Source organism: Erpetoichthys calabaricus, chromosome 4 (assembly GCF_900747795.2).
Source record: "Erpetoichthys calabaricus chromosome 4, fErpCal1.3, whole genome shotgun sequence".
NCBI lineage: Eukaryota > Metazoa > Chordata > Cladistia > Polypteriformes > Polypteridae > Erpetoichthys > Erpetoichthys calabaricus.
In genome coordinates, this window is record NC_041397.2 from 253,319,840 (window position 1) to 253,344,569 (window position 24,730).

Below are 24,730 nucleotides of genomic sequence, written 5' to 3' on the forward strand. Positions count from 1 at the left end.
AGGACTTGGATGGCATTACATTTTCTAAATTTTAATGAGAACAAGACAGAAGTCATGCTATGTAGACCCAATGGCACCAGCAAGACCCCCTGCATCGACCTTTCCACTGTGGCTCAATATGAGAAATCCATGATCACAAATTTAGGTGTGAAAATGGATTCTACTTTAAAACTTGATAACCATGTGAACGCAGTGGTAAAATCTTGTTTTTTCCAGTTGAGGTGGCCGTCAAAAATCAAGCCTGTTTTGTCTAAACGCAGCCTTGAAACAGTGATACATGCTTTTATAACCTCTTGTCTAGATTACTGCAATGCGCTTCTTTTTGGAATTAGCTAGGCCTCCATTGCTCACCTACAGCTGGTGCAAAATGCTGCTGCTCGATTTTTAACTGGCACAAGAAAGCATGAGCATGTTACCCCGATTTTGGCTTCCCTTCACTGGCTTCCAGTTTGTTTTCAAATCCATTTTAAGATCCTTGTATTTGTTTTTAAATCCTTTAATGGTTGTGCCCTATTTTATTTGTCGTAACTGCTGCACTCTTAAGTACTGTCTCGCTCTCCTAGGTCAGCAGACCAGATGCTTTTTACATGTTCCTAAGACATGATGCAAACTCAGAGGTGATTGGGCTTTTTCAGTTGCAGCTCCAAAACTCTAACGATTTGCCGCTGCAAGTTAGGCAGGCTCCTTCACTTGCTGTCTTTAAATCCTATTTAAAAATACACTTTTACTCCATGGCCTTTAATCCAGTATGATATGTTGACTATCTGTGTACTTTTTATTATGAATTCCTTCAGCTGTTATGTATTAATGTGTTTCTGTTTCTTTTACCCTTTGGTTATTGTGTGTCTGATATGTTGGGTTTTATTGTGCAGCACTTTGGTCAGCCTTGATGTTGTTTTTAAAGTGCTTTATAAATAAATAAATAAAATATTGATATTTAACTAAAAAGCTGTCTAGAATGGGTTGAAATCTAAATAATCAATGTAAACCTCAGTGTTTACATTTGCAGTGCACCATTTTTTGGAATGTATTTTGTGGTACATGTGGTAATAAAATGCATGGCATTTGTCATTCCAAAAGATGTTACAATACAAACATTATAGTAATTAAGTGCATTTCTACCAGTGGTTGCGATGTACCATTTTTTGGAGTGACATATGTGGTGCATTTTATTACTACAAATATTTTAAAATGTAAATGAAGCACCTTTCAAATGGTGTCAATTTGCAGTTCCTATGCACTGTAGAAGGACCTACTATAGTAAACACCTGGGGCCTCATGTATAAACGGTGCGTACACACAAAAATGTTGCGTATGCCCGTTTCCACGCTCACATCGCGACATATAAAAACTAAACTTGGTGTAAAGCCACGCACATTCTCATGCCAGCTCAATCCATTGTGTGCGCAAGTTTTCAGCTCAGTTTTGCAAACTGGCGGCACCCAGCATCAAAGCAGTGCTACTGTTCCTGTGTGGTTTCCCTTTATTTTTTAGATTCACATCCCCTTTAAAAATACAATGAAATTAACCGCATATCGTTTATTACTTTAAGGCATCTGATTGTAATCAACCTGTTACAATATAATGGTCCACGGAATTGCCAAACTATTCCAAATACTATGGCTGCTTTAGTGTTGTTAATCTCGGTGCACCACTCAGAGTATTTTAACCCAATGGATCTAAGTGTGGAATCACAGCAATACAGCAGCTGATCGGAAAGAGGATTATAGGGATACAGCACACGCTGCCTCAGCCATGCACAGAGTCTATTTGAACTTCACCCATACTACAAACGCTCCATAGCCTTTCCTGTCGGGACCTAGTGGTTGAAAAGTAGTTTCATCGAGCTCTAAATGCACTCAATCAGTCCATCAAGTGCTCCTGGTAAAACTGTTTGTACTTATAAGTACAATTACCTCACTTTAAACATGCACTACAGTTGTAATATTGCACAACCTGAGGCACTTATGCTTACATAATTGTATATTTGTCATTGTTTTTTTATCATATTATTATTATTGTTGTTGTTGTTATTTTATCATTTTATAGGAAAATAAGTTTATGGAGGATTTGCATATTGAATCTCATTATAGCATACAATAACAATAAAGGAATTCAGTTCATTTCAATAGAAGAGAGCGCGTATTTACAGATAATGATGACTGGCTTCTAAATCGATTTAGATTTCCAAGTGCTATCTTCTGCAAGCTCTTGATATCATTTTTAAGATGAAATACTGTAAAGTGTGTATATTACATTATACAGATAATTTTTTAAATTAATTTAAATAATGTATACTGTTAATAATTAAACGTGTGCACGGTGGCGCAGCGGTAGTGAGGAACTGGTGCCCCGTTCATGGATTGTTCCTGCTTTGTGCTGTATGCTTGCTGGGACTGGCACGACACTGGATGGAAAGATGGATGGAATAATTAAACACGAATATATTTCAATGTTCCTTAAAAGTTTTGAAGAATCGGCATTCTAAGCTTAGAGATGGTTTTACATTTATTAAAGAACTTATTGTGTGGTGATTGGTTACTTGGAGAAAGAAAAAGAAGGACAGGAATGGGGGTTAGTCCATTTCAAAGAGACAGTACCACTGCAATACATGATTTTATCGAGGGTCGCACATGGCACAGCAAGCATCTTACAGGAGGCAGGAACAATCTCTGGATGGGGTGCTAGCTCATCGCTAATACTGAGCCACCATGTTCCCATGTTTAATACATGCTTTAATTAATTTCATCATGAAAATGATATCAAGTATACATCTTAGTATTTAAATTGTTCAGAGATCTGTAATATCAAGAATATAATGTATTCTGTGTCCTGTCAGTGTACAAGAAAGCCCGTTTAAGAAGCACATAGTGATTCATACACAGCGTACATAGAAGAACACATAGAATACAAAGCATTTAATGTGCTATTTAAGTTATAATGGGATTTAAGAAACTAGTAAATTAAACGATTTTAAGATTAAGTTTATAACATTCTACTTTAATGACAAAATAAACTACAAGATTGAAGTGGACATTTTGACATTTTTTTCATTGTGTCCCTATTTTTTTTCTTTTATCTATGCTCTAATAGGCTTCCGTATGACACTCAGACGGTGGGCAACGACTCGCCTTTTTACGGCGACTTTGACATCTGACCATTTCTTTTTTTATTCAGGCACTGTGCAACTTTCTGAACTTGAACTTTCAAGTTTCTCCACACTTCCTTTTGTTGTTTATATCACTGCTTAAGCCAACAAATAGTATGTTTTTCCTTGCCTCAACTTTGCATTAGCTGAAATTCTTTTTTTCACATGCTTCTTCCATTGTTTTTTAACTGAACTCTGAACGGAAAGGGGTATTTATATTGATCTGCATATTAAAATGTGAAATTCTGGGAGGAGTCGGGGTGGGCGTCAGGTGCGTGCACGTGCATTACATTTCACACTGACTGGGATTTATGTCGTGGAAGAACGTGGAAGTTGGTGTACGCACAGATTTATGCATCTGAATTCTTTTGTGCGTACACACATTTCTATTTTGTCCGTACTCCATATTTTAGTGTGAATTCTATGCACAGCCTTATACCTGAGGCCCCTGGTGTTTATGCAAACATAGTATTTTTAACAGCATGATGTAATATGTTTCATTGCTGGCATGCACACATTTTAATATTGAAAATTGAAATTATCTAGAAAACTGTATGCTTTCTTAGAAAATGTAACAAAATAAAAAAGTCCAAAATGATTGCTTTACCATAATACCTATATTGGAAATCTGCCATGATAATTTTATTTTAGTAATGTGTGTAATGTAATACTTGTACACAAAATTTTGTTTACGTAAAGCAAAAAAGTTCTCAAATATGTACTTTATGTATTACCATTTGAATGACAAAAGTAAAATTGCGATTATCTCGAAAAACCGGTTATTTTCAAAAAATGCTTACAATGTGGTGCTTTACCATTATATGATGTGAAATTATCAAATTTTTAATATTTTTGGGGAAATGTTTCAGGTAAAGTACTACTTCCAGTTAGTGGAAATAGCTCAAAATTTGATGGAAATCTACTTTTTGTACCTAGTACTTGTATGCAAAATTTGGTTGACCTAAGTGATAGCATACTTAAGTTATCGTGTTTACATACACACACACACACAGACATAATTCCAAAAATTGTATTTTTGGACTCGGGGAGGTCTAAAACTTCGAGATTCATCAAAATCAAATTTTTGGACGATTCCAAAACTAAAGTAAAAATTTGTGTTTCGGTCGTTCATTGCGCGTGCTTCACGTAGTGAGTATAAACCAGGCTTTACTCATCATCACTGCCTACTTGTGCGGCCGTCTTGTTGTAGGTGCGTGGGGACGTTCAGTGGGTAGGTGGGGCTGGGGGTTGTCAATCAAACATTTGCCTCTTCTATCAGCACATTGATATGAAGCCTTGGCAGGAATTAATCCTGTTATTGCCTACTGCAATCCGCAAAAAAGCTGGCTATGAATTGTTGCCAGTCCATGGAAGCAACCCCTTCTACTATTTATTAATAATAATACTGAGTATTATTAAAACCCGACGGGGGGAACCTTCACTCTTCTATCGAAGAGATTCTTTAATTAAAAGCAGTCCATGTGCCAAAACGTTTGAGGACCACTGTAACCTAAATGATTCTCCTAACAGGCAAAATCGCAAGCAAGTGTAGCAAGATTTCATTTCTACAGGGGATGGAATCCTTTTTAGCAACAAAAAGAACTGGATGGAGGCAGATTTCGGTTTCAACATAAAAAGGCCGTATTCTCTGCAGCTGCCCATGGCACATGGCAGGGCCAAATCAAAATAAGAATCTTGCTTCCTGTCACATATCCTCAAAGATCTTGAATGCTTAACTTCATAAACACTACTTTACAGCTTAACAGGGAAATGAACATTGCAAGTCTTAATGTAGGTATATACAGTACATATCCCCATTCTAATATAATGCACATTTACCCCTATAATTTAATCCTTAGGTGACAACATAACTTTACGCAAGGAAAATAAAACATTTAGATATGAATGAAGCACCCTGTGCTGTGACTATTTCATTGACAGTGTAATTTACTGGAGTGACTACACGTCTGAGTGACAGGGGCTATACGTCCCAATAAATACCTGAAGAATATCAGAATGTCCCTGTTTGAAAAGGCTGCCCATCTGTTTTAAGAGCTTCAAATATTGCTTCGCCAAAACAAATATCGTCACAATATATTTACAACAGCGTGCACGAAACACCAAAAAGGGTCCTTGCTCATGAATAACTTGTGTTACACGTATGTACACAACATCGCACGGAGCAGGGGTGTCGAACTCCAGGCCTGGAGGGCCGCAGTGGCTGCAGGTTTTCATTCTAACTCTTTTCCTAATCAGTGACCAGTTTTCACTGCTAATTAACTTCTTTCCCTTTCAGTTTAATAACCCTGTTTTTAAGGATTCAGTCCTCTGAATTTATTCGTTTCTTCATTAAATGGCAGCCAAACAGAAATGAGATGTGAAACAAACCAACAGATGACCAGCTAAACTGAGATTTCAAACTCCAACCAATTTCACTCCAACCAATCTCTTATTGAGAAGCTGATTCTTGCTGTTAATTAAGCCCGTTATTTAATTCCATGGCTTGTTGCTGCTCTTATTCTGCCACAGCAGACATTTCCAAAACTGTTGATTTTTCTGTTTTTTCTAAGAACATCGTCAAAATGTTTTGGTGACCTGAGAGTTCGACCGTAACGAGACCGTCACCTTTATTTTCAGATATTGTGTGATTGGCACAGCTGGTCATGTGGCGGCTTGTTTTGTGTCTCATTATTGTTTGGCTGCTAATTAAAGAAAAAGAGACAACTAAGGGGCCTGATTCATGCTAATTAAAACTAAGGCAAAAGCAGTTAATTAGCAGCAAAAACTGGTCACTAATGAAGAAGATGGTTAGAATGAAAACCTGCAGCCACTGTGGCCCTCCAGGACTGGAGTTTGACACCCGTGGTATGGAGGAACAAGAAACCGACAAACTGAGCCCCAGCATTTATTTTTTCATTTCAAACACAGTGTGGAATCTTATGCGTTCGTTTGTGAAAGATTATTTTTTATTTATTTATTTTTTTCTTACCCTAATCTCCCGTTGATTGTGATGGGTTAAAGCAGGCATTTATGAGAGTGGGCTCTGGGGCTGTGAAAATGTGGTCACACTATAATTTACCATCAGAGTGCCATATTCCCGTGACATCCATTATGGTCACTCAGTATGATAAAGTTTGCCTTTCACTTCTGTTATTCCCTCATAACTGAACAGCTTTGCAAGTACGGTTTCACGAAAATTAGTACGGCCAGACGTGCTCAGTACATAATGAATTATACAAGTTTTAATTTATTTATTTAAATTGTTACTTTCAAAAGTGTCACTGTATGTGAATATGGGTTATATGCGTGTGTGTGATTCTGTGCGTGAGTGGCCCCTGTGATGGGCTGGAGTTCTGCTCTATTTTCAGCATTTTTCATATCCAGATGGGATAGCCTCTGGCCCCCAAAAACCCTCAAAAATCGGGTTCAGAACCGACCTACTGAACGCCTGCAAACACACCTGAATGATGCGCCATGCGTATACTTTTTATCTTGTTAAAGCTAGCAATAGACACAACACAACCCCTAACTACTGAACGTTTAATTAAAAACGGCGCACACAGATTTGTCGTCCGTTAATGACACCGTCCGAAACCGCCACGAAGTTCCACTTTCACCTCCAGAAATTAACCAATTAAACTGTTTTAAAGTTTTACGGTAGTTCCTATAAACTTCGGCGGGATAAAATATTAATGCAAACAAAGCGGCTAATAATTGATGAAATCGACGCTAGATACGAGTGTTTCGTCTGTTTTGTACTTCACGGCCACCGTAGCTGCCGTCTATTTATGCCGCCAGCACTTCCGGGTATTAATACGTCATTATTCTGGTGCGTGAGACGGTTATCTGCAGTGGATCTCGAAGCAGTTCACCTTCACTCCCTATGGTAAAACTAAATGGCACTGAGTAGGACCAGACATAAGGATGTTGATGTATCCGCTATATTCTTAACATATCTTTATCCATCATTCCTTTTTTTTAGATTTCTTTGCAAACATAACATTCTTGCCCGAAAATGGCTAGGAGAGGAGCTTTGAGTGACGGAACCGTATTGTTCCAGAGGGCGGATCGTATGTACCGTGAGCACCAAGATTGGTTTAAAGAATCTTTGAGGGGCCGAGCTGAAGTGCACAGAGACGGTCGGCATGTTCAACGTAGGAGGGGCGTGGCGAGCAAAGGGGGTGGTTTTTAGTAGTAGATTACAAATGAGAATGGGGATAAACGGAGCTTCGTAGCCCTTGTAATATCTTCTGTAAGCGGGAGGCATCCTGCAACAACTCGGAAGAAAGGTCTCCAGTGTTAATTTGAAGCCTCCACGAGCAAGTACAGTAGCTTCTAAGTAAAGTGATGCACATGAAATAACAAGACATTAAACTAAAAAAATGACATCTGACAGACGGAGCATAGATAAGCTACAGTGATTCTACAGCAGGCGTGAGAACCGGCAACGTCTTGACACTTTCCTTGAAGCCGAGGGCTGACAACGACGCTTCGCGGCTACCGTGCCGTAGGACCTTCTCTGGACTATTAGCCTGGTTGCATGTCGCTTATTTCCGCAGTGTCAGCTCTAAGCGGATAACCTGAAGAGTGTGGGCTTTCTTCTTTTGGTGAATTGTGGCTGTGCCATAAACATGTGCAGCCGACTTGATTTTCTCCAATCCTTTGGCATCTTACAGGCCGCCTGGGATATACTGTGAGCTTTGCGCCTGTCAGTCCGTCTGAGGCCGCTGGGATGAAATGAGGCTCAGGCATGGTACTGTGGCTATCGTGTTGATCTTCACCTCCCTCCTCAGCCTCTCGTGGTATACCGCCTGGCAGAATGGCAAAGGTAAGAGGTGGGAGTACCACTAGTGAGCTGCCACTTTAAACTTTATCAGCTGCTTATTGGGGGTGGCTGCTTAAAATAACTAGCGCATTTCGAATAGTGGGCAATCTGAAATCATTTTCTGTGGAAGACGTAAGACACAGTTTCAGTGCTGGCATGGAAGTCTCTTTAGAGCAGGGGAATTCTGTCGGCTTGTTGACGCACATCAGTTGCTACTTTAAAAATATGACTGGTTTAAGTATTTAGGTCAGATTACATATTACTGTGGGTGGCATAATGGCACAGTACTTAAAGTTGGTGCACGGCAGCTTCAAGGATCTTGGGTTTGAACTCTGGCCTCGTGAATGTCTCTGTAGATGTTAAACCTTCTCCCACTGTCAGTGTCCATACACACCATGGTATTTTTGTTTTTCTTATTCACCCAAAAGAAATGCAGGTTAGATTAGGTCTAAAATAGTAATGTTTGGGTGAGTGTCTAGTGATGCAATGCTCCTTTATCCAGGCTTGCTTCCAGCTTTATGCACAGTCCTGATAGGATAAGACCTCATTCCTTGCGACCCTGAACCAGGTTAAGCAGCTTTAAAAATAGATAGTTGGGTTTATTTGTGGGGTCTCTTTAGGACACAGGCAGTAGGCTTGTGTTCTTTTACTGCTGATTGATGCTAATGACTAGCAGTGCAAAAACTTTAAACAGCTCCTAGTTTAAGTAGGCCTTTAATGAAGTGAGTAAAACTAGAGCTTTGAATTTTCATGTTGACCTTAGAGAAACCTTCATATTATCTGGATGGCCCATTGCCCCCGAGTGTCCATCCTCTGCTTTCCATGGTGTGTTGATATCCCTGGGGGCAAATGTTGTCCACTTCCAACCACTTCATTTTCTGATAATGTTTTATCAACTCTACCCAAATCAAAGTACATCTCTTTACCCAAGCATTTTCAGACTTTAACTCGCATGTCCAAATCACCTTACCACTTTACTTTTCACTTTCATACCAGTCTTTTTTGATACTTTTTCACAGTCATCTGATCATTCTCGTCTCCTGCAACATTGTTTAATGTTCTACTCCATCAGTCTGGTCTTAACTGATAGTCATACATAATATAACTTCTCACAAAGCCTGGTCAGTGCCAGAGAGACATCATAATGTGGAACTTGTTCTTTCGGCTATCACTGAGTCACTCATTTTAAAATTTTCATGTTTTGCTAAATACAGTATATTGATGTTCATTCATCCATCCAGCCATTCTTAATTCAGTTCTAGGTGGCATTGGTCTGTCCTGGCAGCATCAGATACATGGCAGGAACCAACTCTGAATAGTATGTCTGTCAATCAGAGGGCACGCTCACACTTAGACACATACATTCACACAATCGGGGCCAATTTCAGTAGGGAGTTAACTTGAATTGCATGTCATTGGAACGTGGAGCCCAAATTGGAGGAGGACACTGGGAGAATGTGCCAACTTCATATAGACAGTGACTGGGCTGGGGTTTTAAATTCATTCTCCTGAAACAATCAGGCAGCAGTAGTAATACACAGTATTTACAATAAAGCCAAAATACTAAAGGCTGATTAAAACACTTGAAATAAAAAGAAAATACCAGTAATTACATTTGAGAAGAGATTAATATTCAGTACATCTGCCAAGGGGGGCATCAAGTTGTTCTCCTTTTAATCTAATTCATAGATAATGTGACACTTTTTTTTTTTTTTTTTCTTCAGTTCTAGAACAGCAGAGATTTTTTAATTCCATTCCCCAAGTAATATGCAGCAAGATTTGAATTTTATTTAATATATTTGTTCTTGGGGCTGCATGGTGGCGCAGTGGTAGCACTGCTGCCTCACAGTTAGGAGACCTGGGTTCACTTCCCGGGTCCTCCCTGCATGGAGTTTGCATGTTCTCCCCGTGTTGTGTGTGGGTTTCCTCCCACAGTCCAAAGACATGCAGGTTAGGTGCATTGGCGATCCTAAATTGTTCCTAGTGTCTGCTTGGTGTGTGTGTGTGTGCCCTGTGGTGGGCTGGCACCCTGCCTGAGGTTTGATTCCTGCCTTGCGCCCTGTGCTGGCTGGGATTGACTCCAGCGGACCCCTGTGACCCTGTAGTTAGGATATAGCGGGTTGGATAATGGATGGAAGTTTGTTCTTTAGTTAGGAAAGTTGAAGAAATTGTGACATATTTTGATAACTATAAAGTCTTGGAGAAAAGTAAAATGTTATTGTAATAAGGGTGGTGACATAGTGGTTAGCTCTGCTGCCTCCCACTTTCCATACTGTCCGGTCACTGTCTCCACTGAGTTTGTGCAGGTCGCTCGCACATCCCAAAGACATGCCAGTAATGGTGAGTGGTGACTGTAAACTGGCTCCATGGGAGTGTAATGTGTGTATGGGAATGTGCCTGGCAGTGCGCTTTTCCAAGCTGATTCCTGCCTTGTGTCTGATGGTACCACAGTAGATTCTGTTCACATGACCCTGAAGTAAATTAAACACTTTTAAAAATTAATGAATGGAAATTGTTGACATATTAGGCTAAAAAAAAGTGGACCGTCCTACTACAGTGCAGCGCTACAGTGCATAAAGCTGTTCAAATTTTGCCAGATAGCAAATCATACTTGCATATCCATCTTGTTTCAGTCAGTGTTTTATTATAGATAGATAGATAGATAGATACTTTATTAATCCCAAGGGGAAATTCACAATTATAGGTAACTTGCATGCTGAAAAGAAGTTTTAAAGGCAAAATTAGTTATCTGTTAGTACTTACATTTGTCAAAAACATAAATATTCTGTATGCATAAGTACTCAAAACCTTGAGTTCTGATAGCACTAACAACATTGTAACTGCTTTTCCTTTGGCCCCCTGCTTACTCAATACAGCAGCTTTAGATTCTTTATGGGCATCATTGGTAACACTTGGAGAGCTCATTGGGTGAGATTGGCGTAAAGGTGCATTCGTCACAGTTCTCAGGAGCTCCACATGACACATGGCTAAAATAAGTTGTATATTTATCAAGTTGATTTTTTTTTTCTCCCACAACTGTGGCTTGTGTTCTGGTAAAGCTGTAATCGTAAAGAATGGCAAGAGTTGGAGTTAGTGGGACACCAGAGGAAAGATGAAATAAAAACCCTAAACCTCTGTGCACTTCAGGCTGTTATTGTTCCAGTTTTAGAAAATGTGCCCTCTGTTTTTTTTATCAATGATTTTTCATGCTTTCTTCTCTGAGGGACATATATGTGTATTCTCTATCCACAGCAACTGGCATGGGTGGAATTTTGACAAAAACCTCATCCCAGATAAGGATTGCTATGAAGCCAATGACCTATGCATGAAGCTAATTTCAGTTAGTCATTCTGCAACATTTGCAAAGTTATAATAGGTTTAAATACTTTTGAAAGGCACCATAAACCCTCAAAGTTAGTTATGTTAAGTACTCTCTCACTATTTACTTATTTGTGGTTTACCAACTAAAGCTGGCTTGCCATTTTTTTCAGATGAAATTGACGAACAGCAGTTAGTACAGAGGACCCTTATTTTTCCTTCACACTCGCTCTGCACCACAAAGTCCATCATTATGGCTACATGCTGTGGTTTGGGTGCTTTGTTTAAAAAAAGAAAAACTTGACAACTTGAGCCAGATGCTGCTATTTAATTATGAAGAGTAAATATTACGGTTCGCTTGACCTAATGATTTTGTTGTTGTAATAAACTGTGAACAATGTAGTTTTATAAGATCAGCTATCAGTGCAATGCACAAAAATTAGTAAGGCATTGTCTTGTGTTGTATTAATTGACGTGTGGATGCATTATAATTGAAAAGTTTGGCTGACACCTACAATATCTGAAGAAACTGCAACATACAGTCATCCTTTTAAATCAAATCTGCCTTGAGAAATAACATACATGGAATATATAATTATTAAGAGGAACTATACAAGCTTTGAATCACAGTTGTGAATGGAAGATGGGGAATATTTCCCTCTAAACTTACCTTGATGGCACTTAGAAAGTGAGATTGCAGTAGATGAATACTCCCTTCTTCAGACTTCTCCTCGTGCTTTTGGAGGGGTTCACATATATCATCAGCATGTAACGAGATCAAGAATGAACCAGTCCGATTTCTCACAAATTTGACTGATGTTTCTTTAATAATGCAAATTTAAGATTAGCCAAAACAGTATTACTAATTCTTTTATTCCACAAAGGGAAGCAAGTTCATGTTATTAAGTAAATGACTAAAATATTAGACAACTAGAAAACAGAAAATATGTGCATTAAGTTCTAGGTATTTTCATGATGACATATGCAATGAGCATTGACATTTCTTTGATTCATTTAAATCTGTAAAATACAGCAGAAGTCATTCAATTAATATCATAAAACATTTTTTAAAACTTCGTAACTATAGCCTCAATCGATCATATGCCTGGTTTAATGTCTTTTATGGAGGAAACTCACTCAAGGAGTTCTCTGTTTATTCGAGGAGGTCGGACTGATATTTTTTAAAGACTATGTTTTTGTTTAATTTTACATTTATACAAAGTATAATTTTTTCACTATTTAAACATGGAATTATTACTTGCAACCTTTTTTTTTTTACATGTTACTTATGCCTAAAATGTAACTAAAAAGTGCATCAACAAAAATGAACCTTTACTTAGCACCTGGGCGGGCGCCTGCTCCGTGGAGTCGAGAATCCAGCAACAGCCTTGTGCTTTACAGCGTGTTCAGTGTTAATGTGACGGTCTGCATATAGAAAACCTAGGACTTGACCTTTTCTGGAACACATAAATGAAGTGGTTTTTCACTAGAATAGGGATTAATATTCATATCAGAAAATTGATTTTCTTTTGTATGCTTTCAGTTGTATTATTTTTACACTTTGCTATTAAAGTAGCATGTTATTGTTCAGTATGAAATCTCTAAAGATTTCCAAATTAAAACAAACACATAAGTATGGAAAACATACTGCCTTATAGCTACATCTATACTTGGTGTCATTTGAATTGCTTGTTTGCTTTTCAACCACATTAAGATCTTTATTTTTTATTCACAAATAGTGTGCTTCCAGTTTTTCAAGATCATTCTTTTTATACCCGTTGCTTCCTTGTTACTTTGTTTAGTTTTTCTTTAAACCTACCATTCCCATTATGGGGTTTATAGGCTTATAGGGTTATAACATCATGTGCTCATAATACAATGAAATTCTTACTTGCTGGAGCTAATCAGCATGCAATGCACTGTCACTCTGGTGCCACGGTTAATAAGTATTGGTAAGAATAACAACTTTTTACCTCAACTTTTGTCACCCATACTAGAAAATCACGAAACATATTTATCATTAACAGACCAACATAATAAGGGCATTATATTATACATATTAGGATGTACATCTCTTGCAGTTTAATTATGTGGTAAATCTCCAATCTCTAGCTTAGTGTGCAATCAGAGGTGCATTCTGGGTATAAAGCTCCTTGTTATATTTGGTATTTCAAAATGAAGCAAAATCTGAAACAAGTCAAATTCATGTTTCCCTTATTTTTATTAACAGGCATGCTGAATTAGACAATATAATTTGCTTTCAGCCTCTCAGTATTCAGAAAAGCAGCTTGTCTCCAGCTCCCCTTTATAAAATCTTTACTCCAGTAAGTTGTTTAATCAAAAAACTATTTTAAACTAAATTTAAAAAAAAGAGGAAAAAAACAAGTTTTCACGTCTCCTATCCTGCCTGCAATAAATAGTCTACTCATTTGTTAGATTCTTGCATACGGTTTTAAGTTTTCTAATAGGAAAAAGATGAAGAAAGTCAGGCAGTATAATTATCGTGGTTTATTGTCTTGTTCGGTATTGTTTTTGTTATGAAGGGATGACCTGTGCCATTACGTAGAAATCTCACAGCTTTGCCTTTTAAGTACAGCTCTGCTTGATTAAAAAGACTACGACGTCTGTGGACAGGCCTGTTGAAACTAGGTCAAGGACGGAGACTTTGGCTTTGTAATAATGTTGTGACTATGTACTTCACAAATAAAACTTAAGTAGTCACCATAACATTTCATTATCATTTACATTTTTTTTATATGTTATACAATATGTATAAATAGATCAGAGAGTTTCTGGTGAAATGCTAGAATCCAGGAGCAGCTTGCTTCCTCATACTTAACAGCAAACATTTTAGCTCATGAAAGTGTAAATCTAGTTGTACTGGCTAATCAAAGGATATCTAAAAATCTACTGTGACTAACCATCATGTCTCAGGAGTAAATTATTTAAAGTTACAATTCTCTCATTTGTGTCTTTTTATTTTACTGTCTGTTTTGTCCCACTTTGTACATTTTACCAGTTGTACCAGCTGGATAGTTGAAGCTAGCGACCAAGCTAAGACATACAGTACCTACTCAGACATGTCAGAAATTACAGCATATCTTGGCTTCACATTAGAAAAATGTTTACGTAAGGAATTACTGAATGTAAAGACAGGTTTGATATGGATCTGTTTAAAGTGGTTTGACAGTTGGGTTTTGTTGTTCACTGCATTCAGCAAAGTCTTGGCACACACTTAATAACCAAGACTCGAGTTAGGGTGTCTGGTGGGTGCCTTGGGTAGGAAACCACACATCTAAAATTACTTTATGGGCAGCATTTTACTAAATTGCTGGTATTATTGATTTCGAAGGTACCTGAAAAAATTCCTCTATTTATTTTAAAATTAAAGAAACCTGTTTTAAGGAAGGTGTTGAAAATAATAGCCAAATCTTGCGCCTGTTGGAATAATAAACATGTTTGGCTTTATACTTGTTATTCTCTGACTTGTTTCTGAGATGAACTTCAATACAATTTGCTCAGCAGTGCTAGCTCTCCACAGGGCCCTTCTTGTAAAGATTTTTCACCATAAAATAACGTGCCATTCTCAAACCTGGTTATTCCAGTTTAGGGTCATGAGTTGCTAACGTCTGTCCTGCCAGCATGTAACCCCCTGGGTGCATCACCTGTCCGTTGTATTGTCATCTTGCTCTCACATCCACCTAAGGCCAATCTTGAATTTCTAACTAGCCAAAAATTACAACTGTGAGTATCCAAGTAACAACAAACAATGAAAGCCAGGCCTCCAGCCTTAATTCTCACCTATAAAAACTAGAAGCATTTCCTGTTCCTTGGTAAGACTGAAAATTAGTTTTATTATTATTTTTTTTTTGTGAGCACAGGATGAATGATGGAGATACAAGAAGCAGTGTATTTTAGCAGGATGTTATCTCTTTTTTAATATCATTTTCACGCTTGCTTAATCCAATTGCTTTTCTGACAGCAAGGTAGGAAATGACAGAGGACAGGGATCCAGGCCATTCTATTGTAATAATGTATTAAAATATAACTACATCCACAAAGTCTTTTATTTTACCCCTACAACATCTGACTTATTTAAAAGTGTTAAACATAGAAGTCCAAATTACTTTAAATAAAATGTTGTAATTTTCCTATGATGAATTTGGCATTATAAACTGTCCCTTCTACTTTGTCAGCTGAAATTTCTGGTTAATTCCAAGAATAGTGCTGGAAAGATATATAGCAAGAAGGGTGGACTGATTAACAAATTAATGTCTGAGAAATTACCATTTGGGACAGCATTGCAGGGAAAGCATTTTAAACGTGAACTGATGGTTTTCTATTGATGTGGCACCTTTTGGCTAGACCAGGAGTGTGTCCAGGACCATGAAATCATCGTCCCTTAGCTGCTAGGATCAGGTCCAGCTCTATATTCTTTAACTAAAATTGATTCATTCTACTATTTCATTTTTTACTTTATCTTAACTAACTTGTTTAATGGTATGATTTACTTCTGGTTTCAAACTAATTTTAACGGTCATTTAAGAGATACATGTGCAGTTTGCCTTGTATTCTGTATTGCAATGTCCAGATCTGTATTATAAGTATATGTTTGGCGCCATCTTCAAGTGGCTGCATTTACAAATTGAAAGAAAACCGTCAGGTTAGCTAATCCACTCTTTTGAGTAAAGTACTCTTACGCCTGTTGTTTTATTAGTAGAGTACTTAAATACTACTTATAGACTCCAACAGTTTATCTAATTTAACACAAGTTCACTTAAAGTCAGGAAATAATCTAATTCGTCAAACCATCAAATTGGCACACTTTTTCACAATTAAGACTATTCTGAAATTGTAACAATTAGAATATTCTGAAAAATTACGCTGCTTGTATAAAATGTGTTAATTAAGCTAAATTTTAGAGTTTGCTGTGTTATGATGTTGAGATGAACTCAGTCCCCTCATCAGCCTAAACATTTTCTTATTCTTGTTATTTGCTCTTTTGAAGGTGGCCAGAATTTTGATTAGTGAAGGATTGTTTTGTTCCTAAATTTGTTGCATATGTTTGTTTTGTGTCTGGTTTGGTTTTTGATTTGCACATGATGCTGTCAGATTCGATCATGAATGAATTTATGGCTGCAAAAGAATATTTGTTGAAAAATAAATTGCATTTCTCGATGGAAGTCTTTTTCTATATGTCCAAAATCTGATTAGGCAGGCACCTCTCATTTTCGACTCTGATGTCAAGTTCTGATTTGTGTTGTGCTTTGTAGTAATTTTAAATCCATGTTGAAGGATTTTTAATAATTTAGATGTATGCATTGCACTATTTAAAAAAATATTTGGTTAAGTTGCCTGTGCATTTTTTTTTAAACTTACAAGCAGCATGCAGTATATCTGTTCAGCTTCATGAATTTATATTAAATTGTGCCTGAATAGTTTAAATAAACATGCCATTTTAATAAATACATTTTGAATTGTATTATTTAATGCATATAAAGAATAAAACTATTACATGTGATTAGTTATATAATAGTAAGTAATGCTCACAGTGTAATTTAACTCAAAACTTGTATCCATCAAGAAAAATGTTTGCTCGGTCCTCAGAGGGAACATTATTACTTTTTCAAAAGCTGTCTACACAGTTTGTGGCTATGTAGTCCAATAACCATAAAGGTTTGTCAGTTAAAAACCTCTATCTATCCATCCATCTGCTTAAACCTGTTTATCCAGGGTAAGGTCACAGGTAAGCTGGAGCCAGCAAGCGTTATGTACAAGGCAGAAACAATTCCTGTATGGGGCACCAGTTCAACGCAGTTTAAAAAACACATTTTTGAAAATGAACACACAGCAAAGAATTGGATGTAAACAGGAAAGCAGTATTGTCTGTGAGTACTTTAAATGCAACAAATGCCATAACCAGAGCAAGTGCAAAACTGTATAGACGACTGAAGGAAAAGGGGTCATGTTGTGTACTTTGAGAACATATCTGCATGTTTCTACAATCCTAGCACTAGGGAGGTACAGCGTGAATGTCCTGATCTTCACCGAATAGCCCTTTGTTTTAGCTAAGATGAAAAGCAAATTGAAATGATTCACTCAAAATAAAAACAGAGGTAAGCCTAAAGAAATAAACTATAAAATAGAAATGGTCACAACTTCATAAAATTCAACTGAGAATGAATTGAGAGATGAAAATATTATAGAAAAATGGTAATTTAATTTACGGAACTAAAAATAACCTTTGTTGAAATTCCTACTTGGTCACGATCTATGAATTTTCCTGTTTTATGTCTTAGTGCATTTTTCGTTCCAAGGACATGCATTTGAAGTTGATTGCTGACTCTCTATTGATCTGGTATGAGTAAGTGCTGTTGTGTGCTTATTCTGCATTAGGCTCACATTCCATCCAGTTGGTACTTTGTGTTATTGGTGCAATACGCTGTATGTCGATATTGAATGTCTGTTGGTTCTATTCTGCCATCTTTTTATTGACAGTGGCATTCTTTTGAATACTTTTAATTTGACTTCCTAAATCCACGAGGCAGAATTTATAGAAACTAAGTAATAACAGGGTAGAAAATGCATGCATGGTATAACATCATGTTTTTGATGACTTAGTACAAATAATTGGAGCATTTAAACTTTTTAGTTATCTCATCAAAGACTCAGTTGTCACATTTTTGTTTATTAAATATTTTTGTAGTAGCGAGTCATACTCAAAATTTGATTGCAATTAATATGCGCTGGTTGGCTACATCAAACACATGCTTTTTAAACCGTTCTTTATAAATATTATGTAGTTAACCAAACAGCCCAAAAACGTTTGTTGGTGGCTCAGTAGCTTTCAGAGACGACAAATACCAATTCAAATGCTGTAAAAATGGAATCAATTGATGTCCTGTTGTTTGTTGATGGGTGTCAAAATTCTATAACTAATTGTATTTCAGATTTGCTGAGCATAAAAGCTTTGAAAGAAGTACCTGAATGGAAAGTTAAAATGTTCGTTGAAGTCTCAAGGTAAAATGTTGTGTGGTTTGGACCATGATGCAAAGCAGGTGTGAAACTTTGCCGATAAATTATAGAGGCTGTCTGAGAAATAATGAATCATTGTGATGTGCAGAATAATGGTGCAGTGAATGTGTTTTGGGGCGACTGAAGTACTGAGTCCATGTTTGTTTACTCTTTGCTTACATGGCTACAATCCCATAATTCTTTTCCTCTTTCTGCATATGCACAAGCAGCTTATGCAAGCGCTCCTCTCTCGACATTTGACTAACTTGTATTATGGGTACATTTTGCCATCAAGAACAACGGTCAGGGGAATAAAAGAGAAAACATACACAAGTTGAAGTGACCTCTCTCAAGGTAAATTTGAAACAGTAATCTACCCTAAGTTCTTGTCAATAAGCCGCGGCTTATCTAAGGAAAAAAGTTGTGAAAATGAAAAAATAGAATATCGGCTTATACATAAGTCCGGCTTATACATCCATCGCGGGGGTTGCGTTCCAGAGCCACCCGCGAAATAAGAATATCCGCGAAGTAGAAACCATATGTTTATATGGTTATTTTTATATTGTCATGCTTGGGTCACAGATTTGCGCAGAAACACAGGAGGTTGTAGAGAGACAGGAACGTTATTCAAACACTGCAAACAAACATTTGTCTCTTTTTCAAAAGTTTAAACTGTGCTCCATGACAAGACAGAGATGACAGTTCCGTCTCACAATTAAAAGAATGCAAACATATCTTCCTCTTCAAAGCAGTGAAGCAAACAAATCAATATGTCTGTTTGGCTTTTAAGTATGCGAAGCACCTCGGCACAAAGCTGTTGAAGGCGGCAGCTCACACCCCCTCCGTCAGGAGCAGACAAAGAGAGACAGAGACAGAGTTTGTTTTTCAGTCAAAAATCAATACGTGCCCTTCAAGCTTTTAAGTATGCGAAGCACTGTGCAGCATGTCTTTTCAGGAATCAGCTTTACAAAAGATAGCAACGTGAAGATAATCTTTCAGCATTTTTAGACGAGCGTCTGTATCGTCTAGGTGTGCAAACAGCCCCCCTGCTCAATCCCCATACGTCAGGATCACAGATAGTCAGCGCAAGAGAGAGAGAACAGTAAGCCGGGTAGCTTCTCAGCCATCTGCCAATAGCGTCCCTTGTATGAAATCAACTGGGCAAACCAACTGAGGAAGCATGTACCAGAAATTAAAAGACCCATTGTCCGCAGAAATCCGCGATATATATTTAAATATGCTTACATATAAAATCACAATTTAAATGCCCGCTACGCGCTCGTGTTGACTCGGCGACGCCCAGAGCAGAAAGAACGCGCTCCGGCCGCTCCAACCGCGCCATGCGGGGAGTGAGAGAGACGGCAATATCTCACACTCTCTCCCCCCTTAAAGAAATTAAATGGGCGCGAGTGAGACCACTGACCTCCCTCCCTTCTATTAGTTATAGGTTATAGTACGTTCGGCTTATCCATGAGTCCGGCTTATCTATGATACGATTTTATTTTAAAAATTCGTATGATTTTTGGTCTCCGGCTAATACATGAGTCCGGCTTATAGACAAGAACTTAGGGTAATCCGTAATTGACACTGCACAGAATGTTTCTCTGTTTTAAGATTGAAAAAAATTGGTGAGTTCATAAACTTAGTCTATGTGAGATTTTGAAATTTCAAAAATTTGTATGTCAATGAAAACTTAAATTTCCTTGAAGGATAAGTGTGCCAACTCTCAACAAAAATCGGAAATCACAATAGATGATTTTTGCATTATATGTGAATATAACCCAAAAGTGTATCTAGCTAGCTGGTTGTGTTTTACATTGTGAGGCGATTTTGAAAAAGTTACAAAATATAAATAATACACATCATAGTCTCCTCGTCTATTTTCAAAACACTAGAATTATTTATTTTACAAAGTATTATTTATCTGAAGCCCACCTAAGAAACATATAAGTTGCTGTTCGTCCTGCCAGTGGTTAAAATATGCACAATATTTACATTGTCACTAACGCCTAGAAAAACAGAGTGCAGTTCTTTGATGTATCCACACTGATCCTGAATACTGTACAGCTATCCCTCAGGTTAGTGTGCTTCTCTGCATGTTGCAGTCACTGGTGTTATTATTATATTGTAGGCCTGAACAACCATAATGTGATGGTTTACAAAGTAAAGCTGAGGAGCTGGTAATAGGCTTCAAGAAGCTGAAGGCAGACCACACATCTACATTTTAGAGGATGCTAAGAACAGTTTTAGTAGCTTTACATTTCTTGGACTCCACATCATTGAGGACATGAATGGGTCACATAATATCTTGGCTGTTGTCAAGAACTTTTATCAGTGACTTCCTCAGATGTTGGAGAAAAACTTTATCAATGTGGCAGTGCATATCAGTGTTTCTTCACTGGCTGTATTACTGTGCTGTATTGTAACTGCTTTGCTCAGGACCACAAAGGTAAAGTCAGCACATAATATTAGAGCAGTTAAAAATGTATTACAAAACCTTAGTCAGCCTGTAAAATGACTTGTCTCACTCCTTTGTTCCTGCAAATGATACAGGACAATTAGCACTCACACCAATGCATTCAGGGACAGTTGTTTTTCTCACAGCTCATACAGCTGCTTAGCAGCCACTTATACTGACAGCTTCCTGAGTGTTTCTGTACTATTATGTTTAATGTGTGTTGTTGTATTCCCTTTCTGTTGTTGGTATTGTAGTGTTTTTATAGTATGTGGGATACTTATAAGAATTTCATTGTATGAGGTAAACATGAAAGTGATTTTAAAGTTTACTTTAAATATGAATTTTCAAAATGCTATATGAGTTGGCAAACTCATAACAAATGCCTGTGTATTACTATTGTTTACTGTGATACTTACAATTGTGTCATTGGGAGAACATTTTGGAAGCCAGCAAAGACACAAAGTATATTTCTTTTAAAGCAAAGAACCAGGGTCGTCTTTCCCACTTATCTTGCTTGATTAGATTAATTAACCCCGTGGTACTGACCTAATTCAAAATGCTAATTAGGTTGATTAGTTTGTTAGAAGCAGGATGCTTAATATAGAAACAAGTTGTAGAAACCGAGCTGAATTAAAAAAAAAGAAGTATGGCAAGGGTCCACATTAGTACTAAGCGTCATACTGGCAGCTTACTAAAGAGCACCATTTACCCCATTCTTCAAAGCCAAAAAGCACTGAATTGTGCACAAAAATATTGGTGTCTTGGCACCCGAAGGAGCTTAAGATTCTTATTAAGTCACATGCAGAATAGTCCTAAATCTTAAAGGTTGTGAAGATACTGGTGTGTGTCTTACTGACCTGTGACAGGGACACTCAACGTGTATATATCCTGTGTTTTCTTGAATAATGGAGCTAGAGCTGAGATTGTAAAGATCATATCATAGAGTTCTCAAGATCTTGGTACTTGCCAAAGGACCTGCCAAAAAAGTATCTCTAAGTGAATACAATAACGTATCTTTGTAGGAAAACAAAACGGTCAAAAGCAGCACAATAGAAACACTCTCAAAGTGTAAAAAATGAAACACAAAAGAAACAAATAAATATTAGGTATAAACAAATATACATCCTTACTTCCAAGTGATAAATTGGAAGAACTGGCATCCTACTGTGTCGATTAGTCTTGTTTTATAGGGAATACAGTCACCATGATTATAGTCTGACCTAAGTCAGCACTTCTCGCATATTATATAATGGTAACCACTAGGCAACATCAATGTGTAGCTTTCAGAAACATGATAAAATTAGACCAAATGAGCAAAAACACTCTGCTGGCTGTAGACCTGGTCAGTTAATTATACTGTAAATATATAATTTTATTTATTTTGGGGATTTTTTTTCTTGGTCTGTATATTTTTTTTTATTAAAAAACTCTAGAATGGAAAATGTGCAAGAGTTTGTCTTTATCTTATCTGCTTGTGATTCTTTGAAGTATATTATTAAAATTCTGCACAAAGCATATTTTATAATGTGTGACATAACCTTTACTACTGATAACAATCCAGAAAGAGTAAGCAGGAGGACAATTTCAAAACATGTATAGAAATTTGCTTTGCGCCATTCTTAGCACAAATAACACATGATAGTCTCTGGACTAAAGCCTTTATATGGGATCAGACATAGTTTATGAATATATGTGCTTACGAATGATTGATGGTCCTGCAACCTCATCAGACGTTTTTGAAGTTGCCAATGCACTGCGGTACTGGATAAGATTATTTTCTGAACATAAGAAGATACAAAATCTGACAAACGAGGGGAGACTATTCAGCCCCTAAGATTACATGATTTCTACTAGGAACCATATCAATTTCAATTCTTTATTGTCATGTGTACAAGTACCATGTACAATGAAATGCTTGCTTGCATGTGCCCCTGCAGACAGTGAACATAGACATAAAAAACCCATGCACAATAAATAAATAAATGTAAATAAATAAATAAATAAAACCAGAATCCTAGGAATAAATAGAGACAGTGGTAGAAGTATATGTGCAGGTAGCAGTGGAGGTGACACAAGGTTACTGATTGTTCATGAGTCTGATTGCAGTTGGGTAGAAACTGTTCCTGAACCTGTAGGTGCACGTACGAATGGACTTTAGTCGCTTCCCAGATGGGAGGATGGTGAAAAGTGACAGTGCAGGGTGGCTGAAGTCCTGCCTGATACGGTTCACTTTGCTGAGACAGCGTGTAGTGTGGATGTCATGAATCGCAGGGAGCTGTGTGCCCGTGATCTGCTGTGCTGTGTTCACCCCATGCTGCAGAGCTCTTCAGTCCTGAACTGAGCAGTTGCTGTACCAGGATGTGATGCATCCTGTCAGGATGGATTCCATAATACACCTGTAGAATCTGCACAGGGTTGTGGGGGACATCCGGGCTTTATTCAGTCTCCTGAGGAAGTAGAGGCGTTGTTGGGCTTTCTTGACTACTGCTGCAGTGTGACTTGACCATTTAAGGTCATTGGTGAGGGTGAATCCGAGGAAACTAAAGCTGCTGACCTGCTCCACAGCCTCACCTCCGCTGTAGATGGGGCTGTGCTCTGTTGCCAGTTTGCGGAAATACACAATCATCTCCTTAGTTTTGCTAACGTTGAGGGTGAGTTTGTTGTCCTGACACCATTCTGACAGGAGTCTGACCTCCTCCCTGTAGGCCGTCTCATCGTCCTCGCTGATCAGACCTATTACAGTGGTATCGTCAGCAAACTTGAGGATGGTGTTAGAGCTGTACTTAGCTGCGTAGTCATAGGTGTAGAGAGAGTAAAGCAGGGGGCTCAGCACGCTGCCCTGCAGGGTGCCAGTGTTGATGGTGATGATGGAGGAGGTTTTCCCACCAATATGCCAGGACTGGAGAAGAAATTATTGGCATATTTCCTGGCTTTGAGAGAATTATTTTAAAAAATAAGTAGTGTCAATAGAGACCTCAGTCCTCAACAGGATGGCAGGTTACAAATTTAAAAAAAGACTGTACTACATGGTCTAGATACCATGTCATAGTGGGTTTGGTGAAGAAACTATTGGCACATGGTGAGCTGGACGCATCTATGAAGAAAATCATCTGCTATATGAGGTAGTGACTGCATCTTTGGTATATAATTTGATGTAGAAAACAGGACCCTCTACAATAAGCTTTTGAATAAAGTTAAGTTTTGTTCATTTTTTTTGATTATGTAGCGGTGATAGATTCTGTCCAGTATTTTTATAATTTTAGCAGTTTTTCTCTTGTACCCTATTTTTAGGCATTTTTATGAAGTTGAAATTAATTTTGAGCTATCTGATCATTTAATGGATGTATAGTAAGAAAGGTAATATAATGTCAAGAAAGAGAGAAACTGGCCAGCTACCTCCCCCCAAGGACATAATAGAAGAACAAAGTTACATGTTTTAAACAGAGAATGCCCCAGCGTTATTGTAGTCTTAGGCCAATGAAGCAATATGCTCCAAATTGGTAATTGTCTTCTCAGTAGGAGCATTTATTCATGCTGTTGGTAACTAAGATAATTACTGTGCATTTAAAGGATGCATTAAATGTGGTGCTAGCTAGATTCTTCCACCTGAACATCAAGAAGAGTTTGGCAGGAATTGAACATATCACTTAACTCACTGATGAAAAAACAGAAAAGGAAAAGACAGAGAAATCTAAAAGCAATAATGGCTAAGGAGAGCAAGGATGTATAGATAGAACTTTATATGTCCCCCAGGGATAAATTTGACTTTTTACAGAAGCTCAATAAATAAGTAAATAAATATGTATTGTGACAACAACATACCCTCGCAAATATACACCAGAAGGTTAAAAAAATAATAAAATAAAGAAAACCATCACAGGAAGGCATTAAACAGGTGAATTACCATTTGTACAGAGGATCTCCAGTAGCGTTTCTTGACACACTTCTGCTGAATGTTTTGTTTGCT

General features: G+C 37.6%; 1 protein-coding gene across 2 annotated transcripts in view; it reads left to right on the plus strand.

Annotated features, from left to right (window-relative positions):
- Positions 1 to 7,134: 7,134 nt before the first annotated feature.
- mgat4a (alpha-1,3-mannosyl-glycoprotein 4-beta-N-acetylglucosaminyltransferase A) overlaps positions 7,135 to 24,730 on the plus strand; it is a 116,472-nt gene continuing 98,876 nt past the window's right edge. The window contains exon 1 of one of the 2 annotated variants that reach the window (XM_028800635.2): positions 7,135 to 7,976. In XM_028800635.2, the coding sequence (XP_028656468.1) occupies positions 7,886 to 7,976 (91 nt within the window). In that variant the 5' untranslated portion in view covers positions 7,135 to 7,885. The remainder of the gene's footprint in view (positions 7,977 to 24,730) is intronic. The other variant, XM_028800633.2, reaches the window with a different exon arrangement.